Source organism: Trachemys scripta, chromosome 2 (genome assembly GCF_013100865.1).
Source record: "Trachemys scripta elegans isolate TJP31775 chromosome 2, CAS_Tse_1.0, whole genome shotgun sequence".
Lineage (NCBI taxonomy): Eukaryota > Metazoa > Chordata > Testudines > Emydidae > Trachemys > Trachemys scripta.
Window position 1 is genome coordinate 130,635,320 of NC_048299.1, and position 20,963 is coordinate 130,656,282.

Here is a 20,963-nt window from a genome sequence, read left to right on the forward strand (position 1 = left end):
GCTCGGGGGGAGCTCAGCCCCAGCCCTGGGCGGTGGGGGGGATGGTGGCTCTGGCAAGTCCTGTGGGTGTGTGGGGTGGCTCAGGCGAGCCCCAGCTGACCTGGTTTTACTTTAGAAAATATGGTCACCCTACTTCAAAGCCTTCAGACTAGAGGTTATGTGAGTCATGCCTGGGTAATAACTTTCTTGTGTGAGTGCTAGTATATGTAAAAACATAGTCAAGATGACTTCTATTTCACACCTCTATGTTTGAATCTAGTCTTGTAGTTCAACACACTCACTCTTCCTTGGGCAATTGCATTTTCTATACTCTCTCAGTGAAACATTTAACTTTGGCACAGGAAGTGTTTAAAAATTATCCCCTTTTGAAATTCCAGCTGAAGTTTTTTCCTGTTCTTCTAGTTAAAGATCCACGAAAGGCTATGGTGCTTAGCAAGGTTTTGGGGGAAGGCACGACTGGTTGTGGGAAGAAAATCAGTTTGATTTGTATGTTAGTTAATACAGACAGAGAAAATATCTTAGCATTAAACCTACCTAGTGATACCTTAGATTTGAACAAAATAAAGATTGGACTACTAAACCAATTACAAACCAGACATATAACAAGCATGTATTTTTAAATGCTTAATATAGAGCTAATTCTAGGAGAAATACATAACCTAAAGTATAAACAGCACACCATAACCACTTTGGGCCAAATGGATTCATATCTAGAAGCTTGTTTTTTCAGTATTTTTACCAACAGTCAATTAAATTAAATAGAGTGACTAACTTGGTATATACCTTATCAGCTTTTTCTAAAACACCCGTGTGCATTTGGTAATGATAGTGAAATACATGTAACCCTTCTGTCCATCTAAGTTGGCAGCAACAAGGGCCGGGTTCTGTATCTAGGGGTTCCGTTTCAATAACACAATGCAAAACCGGCTCGAGCCCCCACCCAGTGACCTGGGACAATTACATACCACCCCCTGGGCGCCTCTAAGAGGCAATACTTCCCCTCTCGCAAGCACAGAGTCTGAGTGTAACAGAAAATGTTTAATAACATGAGGTAAACAACATCAGCATTAAATTGGAAAAACACCACAAACAGGCTTCATGAGCAAAAAACCCACCCCAGCAAATTGGGCTGTGTCCTTTCCCTTTGGTTCTTGAAACCAGCAACCCAAGAATCACCAAAGTCCCAAAAGTCCAACAACCCCAAAGTCTCTTGGGTCCAGCAACACAAGGATCGCCAAAGTCCCAAAAGTCCAACAACCCCCCAAAGTCTCTGTCCCTGGTCAGTGCAGCCCCAGAGTTCAAGCCGGGGGGCACGCAGGGTGTTAAGGGGCACCTTACGTGATCCGAGGCCAACCGGCTGCCTCTCCGTGGGGTTCCACCGCAGCCTTCTCCACGAGCCACTCCACTCCACCAGTTGTCCCGTGAGCCGCTCCCACCATCCACAAACTGCCCACAAGGCTCCGCTCTGCTCACTGCTTCTCCAGCCACTCCACCCTGCTCACCGACCTGTGAGTCACTCAGCTCCAACCGTCCCGTGAGGCTCCACTCTGCTAGCGGCTCTGCCAGCCACTTAGCAATGTAGCTTTAGGCTCCCCCACTAGTTAACACAGTCTCAGTGATATCAGCTCTTAATAACTTTAGCTCTTTTGTGATTTCAGCTCTTAGTAGGGGAGCCCTAGTACTAGTGCACCATTGGCCCAAAGTGAATTCAGCTCAGCAGCCTGTAAATAGACTCCTAATGGAATCAAAATTAGCTCTGACACTCAACAGAGAAGAGAGGAAGTAGTGCAATTGGTGTTTCAAACCCTCAAAGAGGGCCCATACCATCAGATATAAATACCTGTTCACATCCTCTCTTCATTCACTGGGTTTTGTAACCCATGCCCCTTGTCAAGCAAGTGCTACTTAGGTAATTGTGAAGGACTCACTCAGTCCTTCTGTCATACAACAGTTCCACTGGCCTTGATTTACAGAATCAGGGTAACAAAACTTTATTCTTCCTGCCCCAATAACAGAGAAACTGGGGATCCCACACCAGCCAAAGTAACCACTTTGAGTTGCTGTTGTTTCATGCCAGGCGAGTGGGTGTGCCTATGCAAACCAGATCAGCCCCTGGAGTTCTTTTCCACACTCGCCATAATCCACCACCAGATGTCAGGGTAGAGCTCATCCTGACTCTGCTTACATCCTTTAGATGGAGATTTACATATCCACTTGGAGCGTACCTTGTCAGTGGGAAACAGGGTGACTGCAGCATGTGATAGCAGCGGGCATGTGAGCTGTGTGTGGCTGTAATAAGCAAAGGTTTAACCTAGTTACTCTTCGAATTTATTGTACTGTTGAGAATTGTACACAACAACAACAAACCCCCACGTGATAGCAAAGATAATTACATGGGCAGACGTTGAAGTATGTCGCAGGAGATGAAAAAGCGAAAGTGAAAGCGACTGCATCAAACTAGTAGGAATTTAAGCACCCAGACAAGACAAAGCGTGAAGAAATATATGTTCCTGTTTATAAATGACATGGTGATTTAGGTTGAAAAATGGAGGTAATTGCAAACCTGCACAGCAAGGAAGGCCGATGGAAAACCAAATAAGGTACAAAACTGCCTCTGTTTTAATACTCAATAAGGGGAGAGATCAAAATCTGCAATCGTTTTTGTCTGAGAATTCAGGTTTAAATCAGGAAGACATAAGAAAGAAATGTGACTATATTACCCAGGATGGGAGCAGAGATAAAAATAAACCGGAGTCACCTAGCAGCTAACTCTCTGCGACAGTTTGATTTAAGTATAAAGGATAGTTTTATACCTTTAAAAAGCAAACAATTTTAATCTCAACTATTAAGAAATAGATTGGATAGCCTAATAATGAGGCTCTGTGTTTAGAGCTGCAGTCACTTCTCTGCGCAAACGAAGATATTTTGGGAGGGATTAAACAAGCAAATATTTATTATGATGCCAAGGTTGTGTTGTTTTTTTTTAATTCAAAATTTACTACAACCTCAGGATAAGGAGCCAATAATGTCTACGAAATATTTTACTAAAGATTCTTATCTGCAGTATTTTGAAGGAAAAATGGATTTAAAGAGAGATCAAGGAAAGTAGATGAAAAGTAATTATTGAAGAGAATTGTGCAACTTTTTTGGGGGGTGGGGGTGTCTGTATTTCCCTGTGAGAGCTCTTCTTCCATTTTAGTATCAATTAATGCTAATCATGGCTTTTTATTGGGCTATTTCTAGTTTCTCTCTCTCTCCTGCAAGTGATTGTGGGTCTGTTTGGGAGTGGGGCTGGAGCTGAGTGGAGCTACTTTCTCTTTATTTGATATAAGGTTTGGGGTTTTTTGTTTTGTTTAGGGTTGGTGTTGGTTGTGGATGTAGTTTTGGCCTTGCAGGCCGGCCTTGCTGGCACTCCTTTGACTCCCCAGCCATGGGGTGCAGACACCACCCATTCTCACAGATGATGAGGTTCTTGATCTATGGTGATGATTTGCAGAGCTCACCTTCAAAAATTTGCTTTTGTGAAGAAGTGTGCCCTGGCGAGGGGAAAGCAGCTCACTTGTAAGAATATAATGTATGCCTCTTGCATGAGCAAAGCTGTTAGCACACTGAGCCTTGTTAATCTGGTTGCTGTGTGATGGACACCTCTGTGTCCCTGTTCTGCCTCCAGGGCCGGTGCAAGGAAGTTTCGCGCCCTAGGCGAAACTTCCACCTTGCGCCCCCCCCAGCTAACCCCACCCCCCCACGGCAGCTAACCCAGCCCCCCACCCGGGGAGCCCCCACCCCCACAGCAGTTTCCCGCCACACCCCCCGCCCAGGGAGCCCCCCCCCCCTGCAGCTAACCCCACCCAGGGAGCCCCCCCCGCGGCAGCTAACCCCAGCTCTGAGAGGGAGTTTTGGGATGGGAGGGGTGCAGAGGGATGGGGTGCAGGGGTGAGGGCTCTGTCTGGGGCTGGGAATGGGGGCTTTGGGGTGTGGGAGGGGCTCAGGGCGAGAGTCAGAGTGTGGGGGGGAGAGGGCTCTGTCTGGGACTGGGGATAAGGTGTTTGGGGTGCTGGAGGGGCTCAGGGCTTGGGCAGAGGGTTGAGGGTGCAGTGAGGGGGTGAAAGCTCTGACTGGGGGTGTGGGCTCTGGGGTGGGGCAGGGCTGGGGATGAGTTTGGGGTACAGACAGGCTGCTCTGGGATAGGGGCCAGAGAGGAAGACTCCCCCCAGCTCTTTCCCTGCCAGCAGCAGCAAGCTCTGGGGTACGAGCCCCCCTTTCCCGCCCACCCCAGCAGCACACTCACCCTCCCCACTGTCACTGCATGTGCTCCTAGGGTCCCTCTCGGGTCCTGGAATCTCCCTCGCCTCCCCCATGGTGGGGCGCTGCGTGTGCCTCCTCCCCTGCTGTTGCCCCTGACTGTAGCCTCACTGGGGATGAGGGATGAGAGTGCCTCTTTGCCCAGCATGGGGCAGGAGCAGTGACTGCGGGCAGAGGGGTCCCCTGTGCTGCTGGAGTGTCCCATTGGAAAATGAAAGGGTCTGAGGGGGAAGGGCAGGCTCAGAGTGAGGCCTTGGCTACACTTGCAGATGTACAGCACTGTGAGTTAAACCTGACTTCGTTCAGCTGAGTAGGGAAAGCGCTGCAGTCTGTTCACACTGACAGCTGCCCAGCGCACTGTCGTGGCCACATTTACGGCAATTGCAGCGCTATTGGGAGCGGTGCATTATGGGCAGCTATCCCACAGAGCACCTCTTCCCATTCTGGCGCCGTGGGTTGTGGGAAGGGGGCGTAGGTGCGGGGCATTCTGGATCCTGTCCCAATGCCCCATGATGCATCGCTTCACATCCCAGAAATCCCTTTGTTTCCGTCCACCTTTGGTGCCATCTTTCAATGGTTTCTGTGCAGCGCGATCTGTCTGAGGGAAATGGAGCCCGAACTGCTGAGGCGTATGCTGACGAGTCTCGCCAGCACGTCACGTTTGGTTGTCAAACTATTCCTTAAGATCCAAAGTGACAGTGAGAGTGAGGAGTCTGATGATGCTATCGAGCCACGTAACGCGTACAACACGAAATTGCTTGTGGCATTCATGGACATGCTCAGCACCGTGGAATGCCGCTTTTGGGCTTGGGAAACAAGCACCGAGTGGTGGGATCACATCGTCGTGGAAGTCTGAGATGACGAGCAGTGGCTGCAGAACTTTCGGATGAGAAAAGCCACTTTCATGGGACTGTGTGAGGAGCTCGCCCCCACCCTGCGGCGCAAGGATATGAGATTTAGAGCTGCCCTGCCAGTGGAGAAGCGGGTGGCTATTGCAATGTGGAAGCTGGCAACTCCAGACAGCTACCGGTCGGTCGCAAACCAGTTTGGAGTGGGAAAGTGGACCGTTGGAATCATGTTGATGCAAGTTTGCAAGGCCATTAATCGCATCCTACTCAGAAGAACCGTGACTCTGGGTAACGTGCAGGAAATAGTGGATGGCTTTGCACAAATGGGGTTCCCTAACTGTGGAGCGACAATAGATGGGATGCACATTCCTATTCTGGCACCACCCCACCTAGGATCCAAGTACGTTAATTGGAAGGGGTATTTCTCTATGGTTCTCCAGGCGCTTGTGGATCACCGTGGGCATTTCATTGACATTAACACAGGCTGGCCCGGAAAGGTGCATGACGCACGCATCTTTCGGAACACTTGGCTGTTCAGGAAGATGCAGGCCGGGACTTTTTTTCCAGAACGGAAGATCATGGTAGGGGAAGTCGAAATGCCCATTGTGATCCTTGGAGAACCGCTTACCCGTTAATGCCGTGTCTCATGAAACCCTATACAGGGAGCCTTGACAGCAGCAAGGAATGGTTCAACTACAGGCTGAGTGGTGCCGAATGACTGTGGAGTGTGCCTTTGGCTGTTTAAAGGCCCGCTGGCGATCTCTGTATGGGAAGCTGGACTTGGCCGAAAACAGCATCCCCGCAGTTATATCCACGTGCTGTGCCCTCCATAATATTTGTGAAGGGAAGGGCGAAGGTTCACTCAGGCATGGACCTCTGAGGTTCAACACCTGGAGGCTGAATTTGCACAGCCAGAGAGCAGGGCTATTACAGGGGCCCAGCGCAGGGCTGCAAGGATTAGGGATGCCTTGAGGGAGCAATTTGAGGCTGAAAACCAGCAGTGATATCTGATGCCCTGCACGGGAGTGAAGTGCAGTAGTTCCAATCTTTAGGAATCAGTGTTTGCTAAGCAGACTTGCAGTGCCTGTTTATTTCCAGGAATAAGGAGTCTTTTACTTTATGCAATAATAAAGAATGTTTTCAAAGCCAAAAAATCCATTTATTGAAAAGAAAAAAAATTATTTATTGAAAAGAAACAAGGGGGTGGAGTGGGGAACGGTACAATCACAGATTCGCATATGTCCTGTCTGGTGTGCTGTGCAGTGAATGCTGCATTTCAGGATAGCTATACTGCATGGTGATGGGGTTGAGTGCAGAGGGTAAGGGTCGTGGTTTTCAGGGCTGGATGGTGAAGATACTGGTGTTGGAGGTGGTGTGAAGAACACGGAAGTTGGGGAAAGTGGGTTGGAGGTGACAATGGGGCACAACGGAAAGAGTTTTGGGACAAGGGCTGTAGGTGGGGGGTGGCGTTTGCATTTGCAGTACTGCTCCTCTTTCTGCATGGCTACGAGCTCCTGGATAGCGTCTGCTTGGCGCTCCAGGATGCTTATGAACCGATCCATGCTTTGCTGCCGGTGCTCTGTGCTTTACCGCTGGTGCGCTGCATTTTCCTGGCAGATCCTGCTTTCTCTCTCCCTCCAGTTCTGTGCTTTCTCATTCTCTTTAATAGATTGCTGCATCACTTCTTGGAGCATGTCTTCTTTGCTTTTTCGCGGTCTCTGCTTGAGTCTTTGCAGTCTCTGAGCAGGCAATAAGAGGGACGGCTGAGGTCTCAAGGTTGATGCAGCTGTATAGACAAAATGCAACATTTAACAGAGGCAGCATTGTTTATACCAGACAGAGTAATGATTCCCCCCGCACTTAAGGAGTAGAAAACACACAGGGTCTACACAATACCATAATTTTCCCGTCCGAAACAGAGCACACATATCCCACGGGAGCCTCAAAATGGTGAGTAAGGGGACTGATTGTTTCAGGGCTGCACTGTCCTCTGGGTTTGTGTGCCTTGGGGAGAGCCAACAGCTTCAGGGGGCACCTACACTGAACACTGTCCCAACATTTTCCACAGGAGTTCGTCCTGGACGATATCTCGCTGTTGAGGGTGACCTGGGAAGCAAGGGAGGGTCTTCTGCTGCAATGCGGCTTCCGCCCTGGCCCATATGCAGCTTGCCTGTGTGCAGCAATGGTTCCCCCACCCCTCGTGGCACAATGGCACGGACACGTTAGCCTGGCTGGGACAAGGACCACGGTGGCTCTCCCAATAAACCTGCGCAAGCACATTGCACACGTTCTGGATGAGACATTCGAGGAGATTACCGAGGCCGATTACCGCGATGTAATAAACCACATCAATGCACTATTCCGCATCTAGGCATGCATGCCTAACCCTCCTCTCCCAAAGAGCCCACACCGAAAAAATTCCTTCCCGAAAAAAAAAACAAAAAAGCTTACCAGGAACCTGCTCTTCTGTTTGTCCTCCACCAAGTACTGGCCGCTGCGACTGGCTACCTTCCTCCTAGCTCGAGAAGAGCTCCTGGCTGCATGGCTCCAGGGATTCCAAGGTGTCTCCATCCGGCCCACCACCATCACTCCCGTTTTCCTCCTCCTCCTCCTCCTCCCTCCACCCCTCCCCACCGGCTCTGAAGTGTCCATGGTGGTGCTTGGAGTGGAGGTGGGGTTAACCCCAAGTATCGCATCCAGCTTTTTGTAGAATCGGCAGGTCGTGGGGGGAGCACCCGAGCGGCTGTTTGCGTCGCGGGCTTTACGGTAGGCACTCCGCAGCTCCTTCACTTTAATCCTGCACTGCAGGGCGTCCCGGTCATGGCCCCTTTCCATGATGTGCTTTGATACCTTCCCGAAGGTATCGTAATTTCTACGGCTGGAGCGCAGCTGGGACTGGACAGCTTCCTCCCCCCAAACACTGATGAGGTCCAGCAACTCGTCATTGCTCCATGCTGGGGCTCGCTTGGCGCATGGAGGCATGGTCACCTGGAAAGATTCGCTGATAGCACTCCACGCCGTGCCGGGCTGAGCAAACAGGAAGGGGATTTTTAAAATTCCCGGGGAATGTAAAGGGTGGGTCACATGGTTGGTTACCTGAGCCCAGGGCAATAGAGTTTGAACTGATGACCAGAGTGGCTAGAACAGGCATTGTGGGATACTGCCGAATACTTCTGGAGGCCATTCACAGCGCATTGGGCGGCCACACTGGCGCCGCAGCGCTGCGGTGGCAGCGCAATACTTGCTATTCCTCTCGGGGAGGTGGAGTACATGCAGCGCTGCAACCACGGAGATACAGTGCTGCAAATGCCTCACCAGTGTGGACAGGGAGTAAGTTACAGCGCTGGGGGCGGCTTTACAGCGCTGCAACTCGCAAGTGTAGCCAAGGCCTCGGTCTGCCCTGGCAGCAGTTGTTGCAGGGAAGCAGCATGGAGGAGACAAAGACAGACAGGCTCTGCTCCCAGACAGAGACTCCAGGGGCTGTGAAAGGCGAGCGGGGAGGCCGGGGCGGGGGCAGCAAGTCGGGGCCAGGGGACACTCAGGGAAGGCGTGGGGGGGGGCTGCATGTGGGGCCGGGGCGGACTCACGGCTCCAAGTATTGCTGGAGCTGGGCCCCTGGCTCTGAATATTGCTGGTGCCCAAGCACCACGTGGATCGGCTTTTAGGCGCCCCCAACCACTAAGCGCCCTAGGCGGCCGCCTAGTTTGCCTAAATGGTTGCACCGCCCTGTCTGCCTCCCTCTGTGTCAGGTGTTAGCATCACCATTTCTCATGTGCTGCCTTTCTTAGGGAATTGAGCTGCTGACCAGAGATTTTACAAGATATGGTTAGGTCACTAGTCCCATTAGAAGAATCCCTTCTAATATATAAAGCCCCAGCAGCTCAGCAGGTCCTGTTCTTTCATAGAGAGGTTATTGAATACTGCCTCTAAATCTTTTGAAGCTTCCCTGAAGTATAGACTTGGTGAGTGATGATATTGTGTCTATTGCTGAGGCTATGGCTTGCTTCTAAGTGGGAGCTTGACACGTTTCATCAAGCAGCCTTCTGAGAAGAACCAAGCAGCCACTAGGAAGAATGCACCTGGTCCTGAGGTGGCATCTATGAAAGGCTCTGGGCACCAGGGCCGGCTCCAGGGTTTTGGCCACCCCAAGCAGCCAAAAAAAAAAGCCACAATCACGATCTGCAGCGGCAATTCGGCGGGAGGTCCTTTGCTCCCAGCGGGAGTGAGGGACCGTCCGCCGAATTGCTGCCGAATACCTGGATGTGCCGCCCCTCTCTGGAGCGGCCGCCCCAAGCACATGCTTGCCAGACTGGTGCCTGGAGCCGGCCCTGCTGGGCACATCTGTGAGACATCTGAATGAAGTCGCACAGTGAATAAAAATACTAACAGCAGAGGGAACCCTGTGCTTTGAAGGTGCTGCAAAGTGGTCAGTTTAGTCTCTGGAGTTGGGGAGCACAGTGTTCTATGAGCAAACCTAGCACATTCTGAGCGTGCTGCTGAGGGCAGTGTTTTGGCTGGGGGTGTGGGGATTTCCCAGCAGCCAGTATCATCGTCCCAGTCCTTACAGCCTTCCCCTGCTAGTCACTTTGTGGCTACCTCCCTTAATGCCGCGTGCCTGAGATGTGGTGACTGTGGGTCTGGGACCAATGGGGATGATGACCTCATGGACCATCTGGGTCCTGAACTCAAGATGCCATTAGCAGTTTGCTTGATGAGAACAAGGGTTAACATGGGTGGACATGAACGGTATGTTTTCTAAGCCTAACCTGATTTTACTGTCTGCTTGGTATACTGTGTGATTTGTTCTGTCTGAGTTTGACAGGACAGAAAGTGATGACCCAAGTGCATGTTTCCTTAATCAGTAGTAATGTCAAGGGCTAGTGACTATGTGGTTTATTTCCTTTTTAGCTGGGTCTCTGGATTTCTCTGTCCCGTCTCTCCCTATTTCCCCCATGATGCATGCTGATCCAGTGGACAATCTAACATGTGGGTCGCTGAATGTCATTGGGTGCAGGGATGTTTAAATCCTGTGGATTTTTTTAAAATATTTGTTCCAGAAGAAGGTTGACCCTTTTTTTTTTTTTTTTTTTTTTTTGCAATAGATGTACACAGATGGTGGCAACTGAACTGACTAACTTGCCAACTGGAAGGGAGAGGTTTTTCTATGCCCTGTATCCACAATGGCTGCAGACATTGTATTTCCTTTTAGTGTTCCATATTGGCTTGAAAAAACAGTGTAACTTATCTTGTGACTATTATCTTGGATGAAGTGAAGATATCCATGTTGAAGAGCAGAAAATATCAACTGGCTTGCTTCATTATTAGTGATGCTCTTTGTCGTTTGCTTTTTTTAGTGTTTGTAAGACATCCTGTATGATCTTGATAGGCTAAGCTTTGGTCCATTGAAAATTAACCTTATCATGTTGTAGATGAGAGACTTGGTTTGAATTTGGCATTACATTGTTTCTGTATTTTATGTTCTGACTTTATTAAGCAGTTTTTTAAAAGTCTCTCCCTATATAGTACTTAATCTAGGCGTTTATAGATGGTTGAATCTCCACCTTGATAGCTATTCCCGTTTTGAACTGACACTCGGTCTCATCTAATGCTAAATCGACACTTGACTTGTATTTGATCTTTGATACCTTTGAAAGCTTTATAAGAGAGGGATGGATGGTAAGGAGTTTTATTGAGTTCTAGATTGCTGCAGGTTCAGCCCAGATTGACAGCTGTTTGATGTTCCTTGTGTAAAATAAGTTTGGCATTGTTACAATTCTAGAAGACCAGCATTCCTATCACCAAAAACTACCATCACAGTTAGCAGTCTTGGTCTCAGCGGAGTTCTTACCCTCTTCCTTCAGAGCATGAGAATCCTGGCCAGGTATGGTCTTCTGTGGGAATAAGATATGAAGAAGCAGTAGGGAAAAAGAGACATTTACTCTACCTACTCCTCTAACACAGGCTGTAACTCATCTCTCAGCATGCAGCTGCCAATCAGCCTGAAGGAAGCCAGAGCCTCCCAAAAAACATGGCTATCAAATTTGCCAAAATATTCAATCCAGCTGCAAAATAACATGCACACACACTGGGTCATTGTGGTTGCCCTAGCTATGGTTTGGGGACCATAGATATGATAAGCAGGACCCAATCAGGGAAAACACAGTCTGTGGCCATCCCCTGATTTGGACTTTGAAGCCAAAATGAGATTTTTTGGGGAGGTTTAAGTTTACGTAGGGGCAGAGAAGACTAATTTCATCTCTTCAGGGAAGGAATTATGTAAGCTCTACCATATATAAAATAAAGAATTACACATTTATAATTGGTAGAACATCTTCCATACAAATTTGATCACAAAGCACTTTATAGAATTTTCATAAATAATGCCACTTTAGAATAATAAATAATAGCAGGGGAAAGAATTTGCATAGTATTGCAAGGGAAAACAGATACTTGTAGCTAAGGTTTGAAATGCTTGCAAGTTGCTGAAGGAGAGAGACAAAGGAAGGCTTTTTTGATGGCAGGAGTAGCAGCAGTAACTTCACTTGCACTGAGAGATGTAAAAAATGGAGGGTCAGAGAAATCTGGTGAACTACTGATGGGCACAGTCTGCAAGAAACCATGTTAAGTAAAATCCTGAAGATGTACATCCTGCTAGGTTAGATGCTAATACCAAGCAGGCAGGGTGGAGAACTAAGGGTTAGTCAGATTACTTAGAGTTCCTAGAAATGCATTATCAAATTCCTCCTACAAGAACATAAGAATGGGCATATTGGGTCAGACCAAAGGTCCATCTAGCTCAGTATACTGTCTTCCAAGAGTAGTCAATGACAGGTGCCCCAGAGGGAATGAACAGAACAAGTAATCCTCACGTTATCCATCCCCTGTTTCCCCAAAAAATAGATTATTGCAATTGTTAAAACTATTTCACGGTGAGAAATTCTACGTGAGAAATGTTCACTCTTTCACATTCCATTGCCCATCCATAATTTCCACCAAGGAAGTGCAGAATATTAAATAGCAAATTGTCAGTGTGTGTAGAAAGCACTATATATCTTTGGCACAAAAAGTGGATGGCAAATCTTTCTGGAAACAGATCAGCAAATTGAAAAATAAGAAGGAAAAAAAGTTTGGATAAATCACAAGAACATATAATGTATCTTGTATTACACACTTTGTATCAGTTGGTGGGTATTTCCCATCTATTTTCTCTCAAGGGCATTCCCCAGAAGTCATAAGCAGAATTAGTCATTCCTGGAGCTTCAAACTGTGCTCCACAAGACTTTAGAGCAACTTTTAAGTAGTGTACAGGAGCCAGTTTAATGAGGAAGAAAAAAAATCTGACAAACCGTGAGATGGATTAAATAGGATAAAATTAAATAATCAGAACTTCTAGTTTCTTTGCTGGGTGTCATTTTAAATAAAAGCTTAGGTCTGTGTGTCCACTGAGCAGAAACTGACAAGTACAGGATGCTGACTCATTGAAGCTACTGTGGTTTTATTTTGCTTATGAGAGTGCATCAGAACTACAAAATTAGCCACAGTATTCTATTGAATTTTGCATTGTGTAGCATTGCATGTATAAATTTCTTAAACTTTAAAATGGTGCTAAAGCCATTTGATGAGTCTGTGAGCCAATCCCTCTCCCTTAACTTTTACTAAAATCAAATGAGACATTGCAACTAACATCCAATTCATTCTGTCTATTCTGCATAGATATTCAGGCTTCCATGGAAATGTTCACAAGAGAAATGGCTTGTCTGTGTGTCATTGGCCAAAGTTGAGCTCTCCCCACATAAATGTCTAGTGCTGGCTGCTGCCTTTCACCCATCAGATGTCTGCATGTCAGTGGCACTGTATGTATATAATATTTAAAAAATCTGAGCCTTTTTCAGGTGGAAAGATTGTATTTTGCATAAATATCAAATATGATATCGAAATATTATTTCAATTGTATTGCACTCATCACCATGGTTATCTGGGTGCCTTACAAAGCTTGAGTTGAGACAGTCAAGATCTCCGAGATGAAGCAGCGTGCTTCCCTACAGGTGTACCAGTTAGCTAGAAAACCAAGATCTCAACAGTTGCGAGCACTTGGGCAAAAATATGTTACCACAGTATTTATTTCAGTTCTCATATCACTGATTTCTTCTTTCTCTCTTCCTCTTCCTAATTGTGTGTGGATTTTCTTTTTTTAATGTATGCTGTGGTATGTACTTTTATTAGTGACGGCAAAGTCAAACAAGTGTGTCTTGCACTTGGAATGGAAGATGGTGAAGCTTAAAATAGTTCTTAGATTCTGCCAGAATTCATTCCAGTCTTGGATCAGCCTCCAAGAAAGCTGTCTCCTGCATAATGAATTATTCTTCCAGTACACAATTCCATTGCACCAGAGGAGCAAGGTTATAATGGTGGTCCTCCTGGTGTTTTAGATGATTTTTTAGGTATTGTAGACCCAAATCCTTAAGCATTTTGAAGGTAAGTGCTGAAATCTTCAACAGGATAGGATATTCTTTGGCTAGCCAATGTAGTGATTTGAAGATATCTTTGAAGTTTGCACACAGTATAAGTTGTAGTTTCCTGTGGGCTACTGTTTTATGCCAAAGTAGGCTACATTGCTGTAGTCCAGTTAGGAGGTAACAAAGGCCTTGTCTACACTACGAGAGTAGTTCGATTTTACTTAAATCGAATATTTGGAATCGATATTGCAAAGTCGAACGTGTGTGTCCACACTAAGGACAGTAATTCGACTTTGTGAGTCCACACTAACGGGGAAAGCGTCGACATTGGAAGCGGTGCACTGAGGGCAGCTATCCCACAGTTCCCGGAGTCCCCGCCGCCCATTGGAATTCTGGGTGGAGCCGCAAATGCCTTCTGGGTAAAAAAAAAAGGGGCCAGGGTGCTTTTGGGTAACTGTCGTCATCCGTCCATCACTCCCGCCCTCCCTCCCTCCCTGAAAGCGCCGGCGGGAAATCATTTCGCGCACTTTTCAAGTCATTGACAGCGCGGACGCCACAGCACTGTGAGCATGGAGCCCACTGCAACCATCGCTGCAGTTGTGGCCGCTCTCAACGCCTCGCAGCTTATCATACAGGTTGCCCTGAGGCAGATGCAGAAAAGTCAGGCGAGGAGGCTACGTCAACGCGGTGATGACCTGAAGTCTGAGAGTAGCACAGACCTCTCAGAAAGCAGGGGACCCAGCGCCGAGGACATCACGGTGGCAATGGGTCATGTTGATGCTGTGAAACGGCGATTCTGGGCACGGGAAACAAGCACTGAGTGGTGGGACCGCATAGTGCTGCAGGTCTGGGATGAATCACAGTGGCTGCGAAACTTCCGCATGCGGAAGGGAACTTTCCTTGAACTTTGTGAGTTGCTGTCCCCTGCCCTGAAGCGCAATGACACCCGGATGCGACCAGCCCTGACTGTCCAGAAGCGAGTGGCCATAGCCCTCTGGAAGCTTGCAACGCCTGACAGCTACCGGTCAGTCGCGAGCCAGTTTGGGGTGGGCAAATCTACCGTGGGGGTTGTTGTGATGCAAGTAGCCAAGGCAATCGTTGATGTACTGCTGCCAAAGGTAGTGACCCTGGGAAACTTGGAGGCGATCATAGATGGCTTCGCAGCGATGGGATTCCCAAACTGCGGTGGGGCCATAGATGGAACTCACATCCCTATCCTGGCACCGGACCACCAGGCCAGCCAGTACATTAACAGAAAGGGCTACTTTTCCATGGTGCTGCAAGCACTGGTGGACCACAGGGGACGTTTTACCAACATCAATGTCGGATGGCCGGGCAAGGTTCATGACGCTCGTGTTTTCAGGAACTCTGGTCTGTTTAGACGGCTGCAGCAAGGTATTTACTTCCCGGACCACAAAATAACTGTTGGGGATGTGGAGATGCCTATAGTCATCCTCGGGGACCCAGCCTACCCGCTAATGCCCTGGCTCATGAAGCCCTATACAGGTGCCCTGGACACTGAAAAAGAACTCTTCAACTACCGGCTGAGCAAGTGCAGAATGGTGGTGGAGTGTGCTTTTGGACGTCTCAAGGGGAGATGGAGAAGCTTGCTGACTCGCTGTGATCTCAGCGAAACCAATATCCCCATTGTTATAGCAGCTTGCTGTGTGCTCCACAATCTCTGTGAGAGCAAGGGGGAGACCTTTATGGCGGGGTGGGAGGTTGAGGAAATTAGCCTGGCTGCTGATTACTCACAGCCAGACAGCCGGGCGATTAGAAGAGACCAGCGGGAAGCGCTGTGCATCCGGGAGGCTTTGAAAGCAAAGTTCCTGAGTGAGCAGGGTAACCTGTGACTTTCTAATTTTGTGTACAGAGAAGCCTTCACCCCACTTCCAACACACGTTTCAAAATAAAAATAGTTCTACTTTGTTAAAGCACACCGTTTTCTTTAATACTGTTTTCGCGGGAATTTTTTAAAACTGGGACGCAGACTGTGGTGCGGAGCGGGTGTAGTGTAGTCGCGCGAATGCAGCTTCTAAACTCAAGGACTGACAGGCTCCGCTGCGGTGGGATGGTTCTTTCAACGGAGCCTGTCACCCCTCCTGATACGGACTGTGTGTATGGGGGGTCTATGTGAGTTTGTGGCAGGGGTGGGACGGTTACAGATCCCCTGCTGTGTGGCTCTGTGATCCTGCCTAAGGACCGCCGCTTAAGATCTCTAACTGCCCTCCCCTGACACAAAGTCACAGAGCAACCCACCCCCCACCACATAACATGAAAAGAACCTCCCAGACTAACCAGGGTAAGTAGTCACTGCATCACTGCACTATGTATGTGCCCTGCTGCTGTGCCTGCCCCCTACTATGTACCCTGCCAAAGGTGACTGTCCTGTCCAATTACCAACCCCCTTTCCCCCCCCTCCTCCAAAAGAACATGATGGAAACAGTAGTTAACAGAAACATATTTTTTATTATCAACTACACATGGGACTGGGAAGTGAAACTTGGACGGGGGCTTGTGTCAGGCGGGAAGGAAAGAACTTGTCAAACTTTGGGGAATGAGAGCCTTCTGCTGCTCGAGCTCTCTGCAGGGGTGGAGTGAGAGTTAGCAGGGACTCTGCCGCCTCTCCTTCTGTGCACTTTGGGTGAAGGGAGTATGGGACTTGGTGGCGGGGGAGGGCGGTTAGAGATGGACTGCAGCGGGGCTCTGTCCTCCTGCCTCCGTTCCTGCAGAACATCCACAAGGCGCCGGAGCGTGTCCGTTTGCTCCCTCAGTAGTCCAAGCAGGGTTTGAGTCGCCTGCTGGTCTTCCTGACGCCACCTCTCCTCCCGATCCATGTTGGCTTGGTGCATTTGGGACAAGTTCTCCCGCCACTGGGTCTGCTGTGCTGCCTGGGCTCGGGAGCAGGCTATAAGCTCTGAGAACATGTCCTCCCGTGTCCTCTTCTTCTTATGCCTAATCCTCCCTAGCCTCTGGGAGTGTGATGACAGGCTAGGTTGTGAGACAGTCGCAGATGGGGCTGTGGGAATGGGAAAAAGGGAGTGAATTCCTCAGAAAGATAAATGTAGTTGTGAACAAAGAACATAGTCTTTCTCTGTGAACAGGACCATGCACAGCACCTATCACATGCGCACTCAGCACAAGGTCGAATTCTCGGCCTTCGCATTCAGTGTCTGGGGTTTTGCAGAGCACTTTTGAGAACCCTGTCAGGACAACGGAATTGCTCTTGCACGCAGACATGGTAAGCCGTAGATTCGTGGCAGCTTAAAACTTTAATATTAGCAATGGCCTCATTTCACATTGAAATCAATGTCGGTCCCTGCTGCCAGCAATCCGGCAAGCAGGAAGTCTGCTCCTGTCCCACACCCTCGCGGCTGTCCCCGGGAACGATCCCTTTCGGCTGACCCTCTCCCGCCTCCACCGCGTGGCTGCAAACCAGCGGTTACAGTTCTGTAAAGGAACGGTAAAGCAGTCCCAACACTAACATTCCCCTACCTCATTCAAAGCAGGTCATCATGAGCGACATCACCCTCATGAGGATCTCTGAGAGCGACAGACAGAGAATGCTCCGGGAAAGCCTTCAAAGACCAGGGCCGTATGCCGCCATGCTGTGCCAAGCAATGATTCCAGAGTACTTGCTAGTCTCGTGGCGCGGCAACGTGTCCTACTACGGAGGACCCAATAAGGCCACTCTCCCCAAGAACCTAATGCAGCGGATTTCAAATTACCTGCAGGAGAGCTTCCTTGAGATGTCCCAGGAGGATTTCTGCTCCATCCCCGGACATATAGACCGCATCTTACTGTAGCTGCAGTAGCAGGGACTAAACAGTAGAGCGGCTTGGGCAGGACAATCATGCAAAACCGGACATTGCTAGATTTTTTTCAAATAGTTGCACTGCCCATGACTGAACCGTTAAGTTAATCAAACTAATCATGAGAAACCCATTTTTTAAATTGTTAATAATCATGTTCTGTTACAAATAAATGTTTAGATGTTTACAACACTTACTGGATGATCCTTCACCAGATTCTGTGTCTGGGGTAACGGCTGGGGAGGGTTGGTAGGGGATCTCTGTAAGGGTGATGAAGAGATCCTGGCTGTCGGGGAAATCAGCGTTGTGAGCGCTGTCGACTGCCTCGTCCTCCTCATCTCCTTCCTCATCTTCCCCGTCCGCTAACATGTCCGAGGATCCGGCCGTGGACACTATCCCATCCTCAGAGTCCACAGTCAGTGGTGGGGTAGTGGTGGCGGCCGCACCGAGGATGGAATGCAGTGCCTCGTAGAAACGGGATGTCTGGGGATGGGATCCGGAGCGTCCGTTTGCCTCTTTGGTCTTCTGGTAGCCTTGCCTCAGCTCCTTGATTTTCACGCGGCACTGCGTTACATCCCGGCTGTATCCTCTCTCTGCCATGTCTTTAGAGATCTTCTCATAGATCTTTGCATTCCGTCTTTTGGATCGCAGCTCGGAAAGCACGGACTCATCGCCCCACACAGCGATGAGATCCAAGACTTCCCGATCAGTCCATGCTGGGGCCCTCTTTCTATTCTGAGATTGCACTGCCATCAGTGCTGGAGAGCTCTGCATCGTTGCCAGTGCTGCTGAGCTCGCCACGATGTCCAGACAGGAAATGAGATTCAAACTGGCCAGACAGGAAAAGGAATTCAAATTCAAATTTTCCCGGGGCTTTTCCTGTGTGGCAGTTCAGAACATCCGAGCTCTTACTGCTGTCCAGAGCGTCAACAGAGTGGTGCACTGTGGGATAGCTCCTGGAGCTATTAGCGTCGATTTCCATCCACACCTAGCCTAATTCGACATGGCCATGTCGAATTTAGCGCTACTCCCCTCGTCGGGGAGGAGTACAGAAGTCGAATTAAAGAGACCTCTATGTCGAACTAAATACCTTCGCGGTGTGGACGGGTGCAGGGTTAATTCGATGTAACGGCGCTAACTTCGACATAAACGCCTAGTGTAGACCAGGCCAAAGGCATATATTATTACCAAGGCCAAATCATCCGCCAGTAGCAGGGGCAGACTCTCATTCAGCTGTAAATGGTGGAAGCCTAGAAAAAACGTAGGGCTGGAAGGGACCTCCAGAGGTCATCAAGCCCAATCCTCTGGGCTGAGGCAGAACCAAATAAACCTAGATCATCCCTGACAGATGTTTGTCTAACCTGTTCTTAAAAACCTCCAATGATGAGGATTCCACAACCTCCCTTGGAAGTCTATTATGGAGCTTCATTACCCTTATCATTAGAAAGTTTTCCTAATATGTAACCTAAATCTCCCTTGCTGCAGATAAAGCCCGTTGCTTCTTGTCCTACCTTCAGTGGACACAGAGAATAATTGATCCTCATAGTTTTTACAGCATCCCTTAATATATATGGAGACTGTTATCAAGTCCCCCTGTCAGTCTTCTTTTCTCAAGAATAAACATACACATTTTTTTAAAATCTTTCCTCCTTGGTCAGGTTTTTCTAAAGTTTTTATCATTTTTGTTGCTTTCCTCTGGACTCTCTCCAGTTTGACCCTGTTTTCTAAAGTGTAGTGCCCAGAACTGGACCCAATTCTCCAGCTAAGGCCTCACCAGTCCTGAATGGAGCAGGACAGTTACCTCCCACGTCTTACATGTGGCATTCTTTTAATACACCTCAGAATATTAGACTTTTTTCGCATCTTGGATCACATTGTTGACTCATATTCAATTTGTTATCCACTGTAAATCTGAGATCCTTTTCAGCAGTGCTACCACCTAGCCAGTTATTCCCCATTTTGTAGTTGTGCATTTGATTTTTCCCTGACATTGGCCACTCTCAGAAATCCCAGAGATCCTCTGCACGCAAAAGAGCAGTGTTCCCCAGTTTTACCTTAAACCACCGCTCATATAAACTACACAGCACTTGTAATTAAACGAAAGAAGGTTTATTTAAGAACGAATAGAGATTCCACTAGGAACAACAGAGAGTGATGGAAACAAATGATTATAATACAAAACAAAATCATAAAATACTCTTTAAAAGTTTCCTTTTCTATCTAATAAAGTAGATTTCAGTCTGTTGCAGAGCTGGCTGGCTTCCCAGGAACCAGGATCCAAACTTTCATGAAAGTTGCTCAACAAAATGAATGGATACAGAGTCTCTCTCTCTCTCTCCACCACAATACTGTGCTTAATTATCTATGAGATGACAACTCCAAATGTGGAATTACATTTCCATACATTTAGTTTTAAACGATTTTATTCTTTCCTTTATTTGTTCTGCATGGTTTGTTTAGGAGTGTTTTTTGCATTTACTTTAAGGGTAAATGAAATAGTAGATTTGGTTTATTATTCAGTTATTGCAGACATGGTGAATTTGTACAAGAATAGTGCTATCTTAAGTATCTATTCTAATAGTGATCTGTGACCAGTAATAAACACCGAATTGTCACGTGGCGATTGTTCAGATCTTTGGTGTGCCAGTTAATGAGATAACTAGCAAGAGAAAAAGATTACAGCACACGTTGTGTATAGGGTTGCCAACTCTGACTGAAGCTATTCTAGGAGATTTTTCCCCCCAACATGACATAATGTCATTTTCTTAAAATATCCTATTAAAATCTCCTGGATTGCTTTCAGTAGTCACCAGGAGATCGATGCCGATTCCGGAAGACTCCAGGCCAGTCGTGGAGGGTTGGCAACCCTAATTGTGTATGTGGCATGTTCACGACAGTAGTGCATGGCAGTCTAATCAATGCAACCACTAACACAGCATTAGATTGACTTACATTTTCAGAATTTGTGAAGGAAGAACCTCAGTTGATTAAACATAATCAGTGCCTTGTGCAGGCCTGTGTGTCATGTGGGGATAATTCAATAAAGAACGAACAAAAAATTTGCAGATACAATCTTTCATGGGAACCAGGTCTCAATATAGTACATTCTATCAGTGACAATATAGCAGTATATTACTGGTAAAAAAAAATTTTTTTTAAAGTGTTTTATTCTCCTTTACAAGTAAGAAGAATTACCTAGCTTGCATCCTCCTGCAGATTTTAAAGCCCTGCTTAATGAGATACTCAATACTACATTTGGACAGCTGTCAACAGCTTAGCCTGTACTCCTACATGTGTGTTACTGTTAAAATGCTGGTGATAGAATGGCAATAAAGACTACATCTTAAGAAAATAATTAAAATCTTAGAAGATGTTGACTTGGATAATTCTAATTGCATTGAAATATAAATAGCAACAGAGGGTCCTGTGGCACCTTTGAGACTAACAGAAGTATTGGGAGCATAAGCTTTCGTGGGTAAGAACCTCACTTCTTCAGATGCAAGACTTCTTGCATCTGAAGAAGTGAGGTTCTGACCCACGAAAGC

The 20,963-nt window shown here is 47.7% G+C and overlaps 1 protein-coding gene across 3 annotated transcripts in view; it reads left to right on the forward strand.

The window, feature by feature from the left end:
- The first annotated feature begins 2,267 nt into the window (after positions 1–2,267).
- OTULIN (OTU deubiquitinase with linear linkage specificity) overlaps positions 2,268–20,963 on the forward strand; it is a 57,665-nt gene continuing 38,969 nt past the window's right edge. The window contains exon 1 of one of the 3 annotated variants that reach the window (XM_034761561.1): positions 2,268–2,600. In XM_034761561.1, coding sequence (XP_034617452.1) covers positions 2,584–2,600 — 17 coding nt within the window. In that variant the 5' untranslated portion in view covers positions 2,268–2,583. Of the gene's footprint in view, positions 2,601–12,897; positions 13,004–20,963 lie in introns of those variants that run through there. The other 2 variants (XM_034761556.1, XM_034761557.1) reach the window with 2 other exon arrangements.